Genomic DNA, 12,601 nt, shown 5'->3' with positions numbered 1-12,601 from the left:
GGCAGCCAGAGAGGTCACTAACACTCAGGTGCTGAAGTTCCACCCCCAGAAACTTGCATTCATCCTATGGAGGTGGGACTCTGGCATCAGACCTTCCAGCAAGTTGCTTTTTATTCCCACCAAGGCCCCAAACCTCAGGAAAGAACCAGAAAGGGCCCTCGTGGGAGGGGGAGAGCCACCGCAAGAGCTGCTCCTGCGAGGGAGGCCCCTTCCCTGCTAGGACACAGGGTGGTCACCCAAGGAACAGGAGAGGGAGGGGCTGACACCGGGGAGCAACAACAGGCTCAGGCACAGCCCCATGGCGAGGATGGCGCAGGAGCGGGCAGGGGTCCTTCCGTGTGCCTGAGGTCGCTAGGGGTCGGACCCAGCTCGATGGTACCTGACAAGAACAACCGCAAAAGGAGGTCTAAACCAGAAGCGACAAATGCCAGCCGCTTGATTAGGCATTTGTTATCGTTTAGCATCAATATTTATTCACCAGATTTGGGGGGACCACCTCTGATGGAATTTTATGAGTGGCGCAGATTCCCAAATGTCATTGGCCGTTGTTTGTAGTGGAAAACAGGTGGCCCTGGGTTGGGAGAGCAGATGTCGGTTCCCTACCTACCGCTGCCCCCAACCATTTGTGAGACTTAGAGCTTCCGGCCTAGAGGACAACCCGACCCCATGCCGCAGGCCCCGAGGGTTGCCCTCCCTTTATGCCTCTTGCCTTCACTTGTGAAATCTATTTACAAAAGCTCTCTTCTCAGGACTAGGGAAAATGCATGCACGGAGAATTTCACTTTTTTTTTTTTTTTTAGTTAATGCCTTTACACAGAAGTTATATAAGATAGAATCTTTTCAGGAATTATAGCCCTTTCTCCCTTTTATCATAAATAGAAGAGAGAGAAAAAAACCTCATACTACCCTTCCAAGAAAACCCGCTGTCCCATGAAATCACCCTCCGCGAGGAGTTCTCTTCAAAAGGGCACACACTGGGGGGCAGGCAGTAAAAGCAAGAAATGCCCACGGTGTCCCTGGACTGAGCTGTCCCCCTGCGCTCTCACGCAGGTTGATTGATTAAACCCCACACCAGCCCAGCCAGCATTTGCCCACCCCTTGTTTATTCCCTGAGAAGGAGCTGTCGAATATAACTCCCCCACCCACCGCTCCCCGAGTGAGAGGTTTCCTTCATGAGCTCTCGTTCAGGGACCCAGCTACCGAGTAGACATACATGTTCCCTGCAGATCCATTCTGCTGCGCTGGGCCAGGCTGGTGTGGCTCCCCATTTAGGAGTGCCTGCTCAGCTGCCGTGAGATGGCAGAGCTGGCAGCGACCGGTGCCTCCCAAGGTCAGGGATGTCCAGCAGAGCCAGGGGCAAGTCAGTGTCATCTTGCCCCAGGACTTCCTGGAGCCTTCGTCACACTAACGTGCATGCGGTTGTCCAAAGGGGTGTCTACAGGATCCTGTGCCTCTCAAACGTGTTGGCCCGCAGAACCCCTTTTTACACAGCCACCACCTACTTTTGGTGTGATGGGTACCATTGACCCTTATGTTCCATGAGCATCCAGAGGAACCATTATTAAAAAGGAAACAATCCAGAACCCAAGAGGCATAGAGCTGGGAACCTGAGTGTCGGCAGCGCCATTGTCAGGAGACGGACAAACCGTGTCGCTGATCCTGACAGTGCCAATGCCGACTTGCTAGTGTGATCATCGTTAATGTGCAGTCGAAATGGATTGCTTTTAACCAGACTCACCACCTGTGTTGTTTCTCTTTCCCCTTTCCTCGTTTCCCTTTGTCTTCCGGCCTGCTTTGCATAAATAACCACTGCCTTGTGTGTGCGCCACTGATGTGCATGGCCCCTCCTGACTCCTGGGACTAGCAGACTAGACATCAGTGCCTTTCTGTCGAGCAGTCTACCATCTTTATGCTTTCTCAGACTTCCAGCAATCTGAGTTTCTGATGGAACACAAGGTGACGCCTTTCTGCCTTTTTCCAACGTTGGGGATGGTAGCCGCAGGACGACAGGGGGTTTGCTGCGATTGTCGAGAGAGAGCTAGTGTGAGAGTGTGTCCTGAGCCATAAGATGAACAGGGCTGCGTTTCCTATCAATAGCTGTTAAGCGGTGTTTCTCTCTCATCATCCATTAGCAGTATCAGAGTTCACCCGCCCCACCCCGTGAGGGTCAGGTACTGCTTGATCGCAGTTAATGACTTATCCCTGCACCAGGGAAAACTCTCACACCGATTTTAACTCGGTTGCATGAAGGTTGGGGGAGGGGGGGGAATGGAGCAGTGTCCAAGTCCGCTGCTTGCCACGGAGTAGAAGTTACACCAGCACTGCCCTCTCCCCGCAGCTTTTAGAGAATGAATGAGTCACCCTCCATTTCTACAGGCCACGAGAGTTCATTCAGAACCCTGAATGCTGGGAACTCACATAATCCTCACGTCACCCTGATCACCATCCTCACTCTGCAGGACAGGCAACTGACGACCAACTCCGCCCCGAGATTTGCTCAGGCCCCCACAGAATGGGAGCAGAGAAGCCAAGATTCAAGCTATACCCCACTGCCTCTAGATAAAGAGGACCCTCTCCCCACCCCTCCCCTCCAAAGTTTCATATTAAATATGATTATTGTACCAGATTCCTGGTTAACTTTTTAAAAATCACTTTTTGGGTTTTGGGGGCGTGGGGTTTTGCAAAAAAGCTTTCAAATTTTCCACAAGTGTCTACAGCAGCCTCTTCCTCAAGAACATGGCCCATTTATATGGCATTTTCTGTGGTAACCCTTGTTACCTCTTAATCCTGAAGGCCTTGTCTTCGGCCAGAGCTGAGATTTTATGAGAACAACTCGTCTGTCTAGAAAAAGAGTCATTGTCTAGAAAGCATCTTCTGTTTCTCCAGGTGTTTATTCATCTCCCTAATTACCACAATTCCGCATGCCTCCAAGGTGATGGTACTTTGAATTGCAAATTTGGTATTAGGCATGTACCAATGAAGGCTCACTGAATAGAAACGGGCCCAAAGCAGATATGCCCGCTTTTATTGTAACAAGTTCATCTTCTGTACATTTTTAACATTTTTAAAAAACTAACCAGGTATTTCATTTTGTAAATTCACATAAATTAGTGGCAATCAAAACTGTTCTAATCTGATGCCATCGGAATTGGTTAGAATAAATTTCCCCATTTCATCTCACTGTTTATGTACTTGAAAGCATTTAGTCTGAAATTGTTAGGAACACTTAAACAAGTCACAGGAGGTCCTTATGAAATTGACTTAATCATGCCAACCGGTCTAAAAATAAGTATTCCAACTATTGACACCGTTTATTAAGAGTTGATTTGCTTCTGAGCTCTTGCAGAAGCCAGACCCTCGCTGCTTAGAGGAGGTCTCCCATGAGCTTCCAAGGGCCCCGGCCTACAGGCCTCCGGTGCCGTCACCTGCAGGTGTGACCACAGCTGGAGCCAGAGCCAGTTGGCAGCCACAGTGGGCACAAGCCAGGGGACGCTCTGTGCCATCACAAACCCCACAGCTCGCCGCAAAAACTTCGGAGGAATAAACATTTGGCCGGTTCTTATGTGGAATACGTTATACTTCAAATGGATGGCTTTTCTTCTTTCTTTTTTCCTATTAAAAAGAAAAATACCGCACGCACCATGTGTCTTTTAAATTATATACGCACATGTGTGTTTCTCTGGGTGGTTGTGTGTGTACATGTGGACTTCAAAAGGTTTGGAAGTGTTCCACATGTCCTCCCCATGTGCACACTGACATACATGTGTACATGTGTGTGTCTGTCCCCCCGCCCCCTACAAGAATGGAAATACTCAAGTATTTGGTTAGCGCCTCCGTCTCACCAAGAATTTTTTTTTTCTGCCAATGCAAACTTGCTACCGATTTTGCAGTTTGTTGACTCTTAAAACTCCTCTTTTCCTTCTGAATGAGAAACGAAGAAGGCTTACCCGGGAAGGCTTGAGTCTTCAGATGTCCAGCCGTTAGTATCTGGAAGCATTTTGAGCGCGTTGCTTTAAATCTTCAGGAGTCCACATCTCTTGCCAGGATTCTTCTGCTTGGTTCTTCTCTGAAACGTTGGCTCCTCTGTACAGCAGAGCGCAGCATTTCTTCTGTGTAGAAGAAGAAATGCCTCGTGGCTCGTGTGGCGGGATTCTTGGCTGTACGTACGGTTCTCGACGTGCTGCTGTGCGGCGGCCAGAGCCTCCGCTTCTGCTGCCCTGACGACAGGAGCCGGGTCTGGCAGAGCCCGCGCCCTGATGCTTGGAGGGTGCCGCCGCGCAGAGCCAGCTGCTGCTGGGGCCTATTCTGCAAGCCCTTTCACTGTCGCTCATGCCTTGAATATGTTCGTTTCATTGGATTCGTTGTGGGTGACGCTTTCAGGAAAGACCATCTTTTCTATTTCTTCATAAAGTGCGTGTACACCCTTTGAGCGGGCATCTTCAGGAACTCCCTCTGCTTGTAGTAAGATCCCTATGCCTGACTCAGCCACCCCAGAGTCACTTGTTCAACACCCGATGTTGCAGGCTTCCACGTCAGAGGCTCTCGGTAAACAAAGCCGTGTGTCCTTTCCCGGCTCTGGGAGGCCTGAGGGGCAGCCCCCGACTCGAAGGGGATTTCCCGAGAGAGCCCGGTTATGGTACCCCAAGCACTAGTGGCCACTGGCCCCGACAGTGTTGGGGATCAGTGTGATGGAGATTTTCAAACCTGCAGCGCCTGGTTTGTGCTCCCCACCTCGAGACGCCCGTCACGCGGGCGCTGTGTGCCTCCCCGTCTCAGTGTTTTCCTCATCCTTGCAGAAGACTCTGAAACACAAAGCATCCGTAAAGGCAGCGCCGCCACGCACCGACGGGCCGCTTCTTGAAGGACCACTCACGGCTATCGAAGCATAATTTGCCCGATGATAGGTAACAGTATTGCAGGGATGTGGCTCATTGGGAAGTCACGTCCTTGGTGTGCCGTGATTCTTGGAAACTGACCATTTTTCCTCCAAAGTTTTTGCTGTGCTGTGCCATTTTGGGGGTAACCAAGGGTCACGATGAAAGAGAATGCACCCACACCGCACACCACACACACACCTCACACGCACGCTGTCCCAGGTAAGTGATGCCTGAGAGTGACGTCACCGCATATGGGCCAGTATGGGACATATGCGCCCGTGTGTGTACACTGTACAATACCCTTCACACATAGCTGCTGCCGTGGCTGTGGCTGATCAGCATGTGTGTAGGTCACATCAGCTCAGTTGTGCAGTGCTGCGCCCTAATCCGTGGGGGTGGCAGCAGTTTCATTTAAAAGGTCTACCAGCAAAAAAAAAAAAAAAAGGTCTCAAAACCAAAACTGGGCTTTGCATGGTTTGCAATGGCTATTAACCCAGTTAACTTTTGGGTATGGGTCCGTGGGCAGGAGCTGCAAAGTGCATCACTAACGCCCTGTGTCTGAAAAACTACGGAGACTGTAACTATAACCCTGTTTACGGAGCATTTTCTGGTCTAGACGTCTACGAATTTAAACACACGCATCCATCACCTACCCTCTTTGTTTAGAAATGCTCATACTTGGGAATTATTATCTCATTAAAAGAGATCTCTGCATTATACAACTTCCCATTATCACCACCACCCCACCCCCACCCCCGCCTGTTCAAATCCAATAATGCTTCTGACATGCTGCCGGCCTTGTTGGGCTATTAATATGAAATGGCACATACCCAATGTGTCTGCGGCCTCTCCCAAAGCGGCCGTGGGCTGAAGATACAGGAGATGGGCTCAGTCAGGCTGCTGTCTGCCCCGGGCCAGGGGGAAGATACACTGACGCCGGTGAGTCCTCGCCTTCCGTCTTCCTGGTGGTGGTGTAGTGATGTGATGTGACGGAATGAACATTTGCTGAAGTTTTAGGGCTTCTGAGCTTCACTGATTGATTGTGAGAGTTAACCGGGGGAAACTGGGTATGCTTCTAAACTGTAGTCTTTTATCTCCCTACAATGATGGGTCACTCTTGGTCCCTGAAAGTGGGAGATATTTGTACCTAGAAGATTAGTAATGGATGCTTTACCTTGGCAGAGATGATATTTGAAATGAAATGAACGCCAGCTGCCTTGCTTTTTGTAATGAAAATCAATTACATGATAGTTAGCAGAGCCTGGCGGTCTCTCCCAGGAGTAATGATATTTGCCCTCATGTTGTAGTGGTAGAGAGGATGCTCATGCAGGTAGCAGTGATCTTTCCAGGAACTAACTGTGGTGTTTGTTTGTTTGTTTTCATTCTCTCAACAGAAGACATCCAGGCAGTGTCAGGACCGTGTTTCTGAATTCACCCCTATTGCCTCTCTACAAACCCCACGCTATCAGAGCAATGAACTCACCCACGCCTCGGGCACCAGGTCTAGTTCATACTCTGAAAAAGCGATGTTAACTTTCTGGGACGGCAGGGAGCCTCTGGTGCTCCCATTTGATCTTTCAAATAACCGTTGCAATTCCAGTTCAAGACATTATGGCCGTGGGTCCAGTCTGGAAACACCTGTCTGATAGACAGATCACCAATTCAAGCCTTTAAGAACTGCATTCTTGTGTGTGTGTATGTGTGTGTGTGTGTGTGTGTGTGTGTGTGTGTTATGTATGGATATGCCTTTTCCTTTGTTTCCAAAGGAGGAGAACCGTGTAAGAGAACTTGTTCGAAGAGGCACTGAGCTCTGACCCCCTGGACTGAGCACTTTAAGTTTCCTTTCTCCCAGGACCTCGCGGCGTCTCATGTTTGCACACTTGGCTGGACTCCTGAAGGAGGCACAGGCTGGTACTGGCAGACTGGTAGCAGTGGGAGTTCTCCGTGCCCCGTGTCTTTCTCCCTCTGCCATCTGCTGTCCTTTGGTCTTACTTGAAGAGGAGAGCTCACTCACTGGTCTCCGTTGTGAGATCAGCACTTCCACTTTGAGCCAGAGCTGTCACCTCACGACTCCCCAGCGACTAGCATCCTAAGCCTGTCCGACCTCCGTCCACGTTCCTTTCTTCGTGTTGCTCACCTGTGCTCTCTGGACAGCAGATGGATGTTTTCTCTGCACGCCTTTGTCTCAAGAAACTCCAGAATGCTTCTGTGTGGGGAAGTGGCCAAATTGGACGTCCACATAATTGCGTATCTATTTTCCCATTGGAATCATAGACCTTGCGTTTGCTTGTGCTCACCTTCTGCATGGCAAAGCGATTCTTCCCAGGACTATCGGTGAATCTAAAGGGGGGTGTGGGCTAGGCATGGCTTGGGCTGCTAACCGCCAGGTCACCAGTTTCAGGCAGCTGCTTGGGGAAGAAAGAAGAGGTTCCCTGCTCCCATCAAGATTCACAGTCTTAGAAACCCGATCTGGGTCCCTGTGAGTCAGAATCGACTTGATGGCCATGGGTTGGGTTGGGTGTTATTTGGATCAAAGTTTGTTTAGATGACGTGAGATGTGAGTCGGCTAGCTTGTGGACTGTTTGCGAGTCTGCCAGTCGCTTCTTTTTTCCATCCCCTATTTGTGTCTGTGGGGGAAATAAAATAGAGCCACGTGCGCTCCTGTGTGAGGGAGTAGATGAGGTTGTCAACATAAGCTTTTCCCACAGAAGTTTTGAGATATTTCTCAGCCACACTCCAAAGGAAAAAGGTTACTTATTGACTCTGTTAGGAAACGTTGTTCTTCCCTGGGTTTTAGAGAAAGGTGCTGTGATCTGGGGCGCCCTGGTGGCGTAGTGGGTACACTCGGCTGCTAACCGGAAGGGGTGTGTAGCTTGAGCCCAGCAGCAGCTCCGAGAGAAAGCTACAGCGGGAGGCTTCAGCAGTGACTGCATCCTTGGGAACCCGTTGAAATAGCTCTACCTTGTCTTTCAGGGTCCCTATGGGTCAGAATTAGCTTGATGGCCAGGAATCCAGCTTGATTTACTTTCGGGGTGGGTGGCTCTTGAGTCGGCATGGACTTGGTGGCAATGAGGATGATTGACTGTCATGGGCAGACGTCCCTTTAGCGGTAATGTCAGAGAGAAAACCACTAGGTGGGAGGGGCTGTGTGTCTACCAAAATCTGTTTCAAGCTGAAATGGGTTCGGTTTTAAGACGGGGGTCTCGCCATCCAATGCTTCCTCCAGTGTTCTGGAGGATTTACCACACTCTACTCAGGTGGTTCTCTCCCGTGGCGCTCCCCTTTAGGTTAGGGGTTTGCCCCGTGGTTTCGTGGGATGGGCAAACAATCTGAGAAGCTACTTTGTGATGAAGTTTTTCCTTCTTTCCTGTGGTATTCCTGTTTTTAAAGGAGGCCTGGTGGCACAGGGATTAAGCACCCTGCTGCCCCTGAGAGGTCAGCAGCCCACCGGCTGCTCATGGGTGCAGAGCTGCTCCTGAGAAGACGGCAGCTTTGGAGAGCAGATGGGGCAGTTTGACTCTGTCCTGCCACGGGCATAGAGCGGGAATCCATTTAATGATGAGTTGGGACTTTGGGTGGTTTTGTTCAAATTTCTGATTGTTGACATAACCTGAATGGTCCTGAAATAAGATGTTTCAGTTTGAGACTCAAACTTTAGCTATTGAAACTAACGTCTTTTTCTAAATGCATCACCCCAAAACCAAACGACAGGGCCTTGCCCGCCACTTGAGTCCCCACTGTGCAGCCCGGGGGTCGGAGTCTCCGGCAGGAGAAGGTCCCGTGGGGAGTCCCAACGCCCGCTTGATTGTGTCATGTTGCACCTGTAGCACATGTGTCTCAGTGAAGGGATAGACACCAGTGTCCACGAGGACTCCAGTCACAATAAGAACCATGAAACTGGAATACGCTCAAGTGAAATATAAACGCCATACCAAAGATTAGGACAGATTAGTTCTGACTCAGAATTACTGTAATAGAGAAATAAGGAAGACACCGTTTTTGTCCTCAAGATTGTCTTTCCCATTTCATAACAGCCCCCTCAAGTCCCACCCTGTCGTCTTGGCATTTGACTGTCCAATGTTACGTGTGTGGTGGCCGCTAACTTGGCCGTCACAGTTCAAGCTAGATCCTGCAAAACAATGGTGTATTTTTACAGTGATTTATTAGAACATAACATGGGTATGGGTGTAATAATACCTGTAGAGGCAACAGATTCTCCCTGTGTTAACAAATTATTTGTAATGTATTTTTTTAGAAATCTTAAAATTGCCTTTGCACTGAAGTATTTTCATAGCTATTTATATCTTTTATGCATTTTTGTTAGCATACCATATCTAATTTTTAAAGTATGTTGTGAAAGCTTTTCTTTTTTAAGTTAATGAAGTGTTGGCCACTTTACACTTAAACTCTGCTGAGACTCTCAGCTGAATGTTTCAATCTCTGATGTGAATGTGATGTTTCCAGATTTGATTTTATGCTCTATACCTCTTTACACTGTGGGTTTCTCATGGCAATGACGATTGGAGGCATATTTGGGGCTCAGTGATTTGCAAAGCTTTTTCTGCACAAGCCACTGCCAGTTCATCTGCTTTCTCTGTTGGCAATTACTGGCCTTCCTTCAGCCTTAAAGTAGAAACTGCTTGGGGCGTCACAGTGAAATCAGCCGATCCCAGTTCTGCCTAGACCAGCGGTTCTCAACCTTCCTGATGCCACGACTCTTTAATACAGTTCCTCATGTGGTGGTGACCCTCCCAACCATAAAACTTTTCATTGCTACTTCATCACTGTCATTTTGCTACTGTTATGAATCGGGCAACCCCTGTGAAAGGGTCGTTCGACCCCCAATGGGGTTGCGACCCACAGGTTGAGAACCGCTGGTCTAGACAGTGACCACACACATCCGATCATTTCTCTCTTACTATGAAAGTCACTAGACGCTACACTCTCCAAACCATCTTTTTAAAAATCATGTTGGAAGTCATATGGACTTGCCTAATAACCATACAAGGGGCTCAAGATAAAAATAGAAGGAATGGCATTTGCAGATATGATTTAAGGCCATTTTCCATCTTAGTATTTAAACTAACATTAAACACATGATGTCAACTTTAACCACCTTCCTTATTTGAGAAAATCTTATCCACTACTGCACATGTTTCAATAAGTTACCATTGTCATTTTCCATGTTGGTCCAAATATATGGTTCTCACCACCAGGTCAGCGGTTTGAAGCCACCAAGTGTTCCCTAGGAGAGAGACAGGCTTGCTGCTTTGCCCCTGTGAAGACTGGCTCTCTTAGAAACCCACAGGGGCGGTTCGACTCGGCCCCCTAGGGCTGCTGGGAGTCGGAATCCATAGATGGCAGTGAGTTTGAGTTTTGAATTTTAATACCCATCCCATCCTCCTAAAAGCAGATCATTTTATAAATGCATGGCGGCCCTGATAACGTTTGCACTCTCTTGCCTTCCGCTCCCGCTTCACTCGCTGACATAAGCATACACATGTGGAAGCATGTTTGCACACACACAAACACACACTTGTACACACCCTGAAATCCCTGCCTTCTACCTAAATGACCCTCACAGGTCACGTCCATGTCTGGGGCAACAGAGCCTCCTTAAACCTTCTCTGTCTCGGGGTCAAAACAAAATCAAAAAGCGGCTCACTCTTGCCCAAGGCATCATAAGGCCACTTCCCACAGACAACAGGGTTTACACCCACAGCTTCCTTCCTATAGAGGACTCCTTGAAGGCTATCACGGTGCCCAGGGCCAAGTTCTCTCCCTTTCAAGGACAGTCCGCCTCCCCAGTTGAAACCTCCACTGACATTCAGCACTCAGGGTGAGGTTACCAGGGACCCACTCTCCTCGACTTGAGACCTGCAGGCCTCTAGGAGCGGGGCCAGGAGAGGGCTAGCCGGTTCCAACCAACCAGGCTGCTTTTCCTTGGCTACTAGTTGAACAATCCAAATCAACCCTCCCTGTGCATATGAGTAAGCGAGTAGACCAAGCAGACCAAACAGCACTCTGGAGGCTCATGACCTCATCAGACACCGGTGGATAGAGTGGCAGGTGTGTACCCGGACTAACAAGTAACCCATGGGTTTCAGAGATTTAGATGAAGGAAAACAAAATTAACCTGGCAGGTTTAAATGATAGCAGATTTTAATAGCCTCTTAGTTTGACTTGAGTGTTTTGCAGCTTTAGCTACAAAATATGTCATACATGCTGTTGGAACTATGTTTAAATTGTTAGGCATTAGCCAAAGGTTCAGTGCAAGAAAAATGAAACTTTGTAGCCGTTCTTTTTAAACCACTGAAGTTCACATGTTTTGCACTGACTGGTAATGAACCAATGGCACCACTTCTGTTTCAGAGGAATATTACTCTGACAGCTAAATGTAACAGCTCGTATGCAGCTTCTGGAATCCCACATTTCTTATGGAAGTTACCCATTTGTAACTTTGGAAAAATATATATATACCAGTTGACAAACTCATCTCTCTCTCTCTCTCTTTTTTTTTTTTTTCGGTTAGTGGGAAGGCACATGGGAATGAGAATCATTCTGTTATTGTGTCGATAAACAAAGCTTTAATGAAAATGTGTCACAAGTATTATGAAAGTGTGATTCTACTTTTTCAGAAAAAAATCTAAAGATCAGTTTATATAGCTTTATTTTTTACCTTATTGAAATATACAGAATTTTAATATGTGTACATTATCTCTGACTTAAAATGATAATGTGTATATGCATTGCCACTTAAAATGTCCATTCATTATACAATGTAATAAGAGAGGATCTTTAAAAATGTATTTAACATAAATGGTATCTACAGTTATCATCATCATAAATACTGGAATTTATTTTTAAATGACTAATATAGTAGGTGCATTTACCATAATAAATCAGCCTCCAAACAGTAATGTTTGATTGATAATAATTCATTAACCTCCTTTGCAAAAAGATAAATTGTGAATTAATCCAATTCTTACATTTCTGTACATTTTATTTTGTATGCTACTGTTTTTAGTTTTTATTTCTGTAGATAAAGTATGACTTGATAATATTAATTATATTGGACTTTTCTGTAGATTATCTAAGCAGGAGACATGAATCTGCTTGCAATAAAAAAATATCTGGTTTAGTTTCTTTATAAACAAATAAAATCCTCAAAGTTGAACTTAAATTGTCTGTTAACAAACACTATACAGTAAAGACACTTTGAAACTGTGTTTCTGTTTGGAATAAAGGTAGGAAATATGTTGTAAAAAATCTAGAATCTTCTCAACTTTGCGGGAAGTTTGTGGATTGGGTGCAGTCTACATTCCTCTGGTCACTTCGGCGTGCTGGGCTAGAGCCCCCCTGTGTGTACTCACACACTCACTCACACTCAGCCACTCACCACTCATGTGCACTGGCCTTTCCCCTGTGTTCACCAGGGCCCGGAGAGTAGAAGACTATGGGGCTGGCAGACTTGTGCAGAACTGTGGGGAACGATGATGCATCGGAAATGTAAATGGTGAGCTTCCTAGAGTTCTAGGCCAACCCCACCACAAAATTCCTCACTGGCTGCCTGTTGCCCAAGCTCCCAACACAGGACCATGTTTCTAAAGTCATCTAACCTATTCTAGGTAGATCTTTCTCACTTCCCTTTTGGTCCAAATTCCAGGTCCCCAACCCACCAGAAATCTCTGAGGGTGTTTGGGTCAGACTCCGCCTCTTTGTTT

The 12,601-nt window shown here is 47.4% G+C and overlaps 1 protein-coding gene across 7 annotated transcripts in view; it reads left to right on the top strand.

The window, feature by feature from the left end:
• The window catches only part of ATP11A (ATPase phospholipid transporting 11A), a 224,818-nt gene extending 212,764 nt beyond the window's left edge, over positions 1-12,054 (top strand). The window contains exons 29-30 of one of the 7 annotated variants that reach the window (XM_075563411.1): positions 1,868-1,956; positions 6,272-6,405. In XM_075563411.1, coding sequence (XP_075419526.1) covers positions 1,868-1,945 — 78 coding nt within the window. In that variant the 3' untranslated portion in view covers positions 1,946-1,956; positions 6,272-6,405. The other 6 variants (XM_075563409.1, XM_075563412.1, XM_075563410.1 and 3 more) reach the window with 6 other exon arrangements.
• Positions 12,055-12,601: the final 547 nt, after the last annotated feature.

Source organism: Tenrec ecaudatus, chromosome 11 (assembly GCF_050624435.1).
Source record: "Tenrec ecaudatus isolate mTenEca1 chromosome 11, mTenEca1.hap1, whole genome shotgun sequence".
Taxonomy (NCBI): domain Eukaryota; kingdom Metazoa; phylum Chordata; class Mammalia; order Afrosoricida; family Tenrecidae; genus Tenrec; species Tenrec ecaudatus.
The sequence above is the reverse complement of the archived record's forward strand: the minus strand, read 5'-3'. Positions and strand labels throughout refer to the sequence as shown.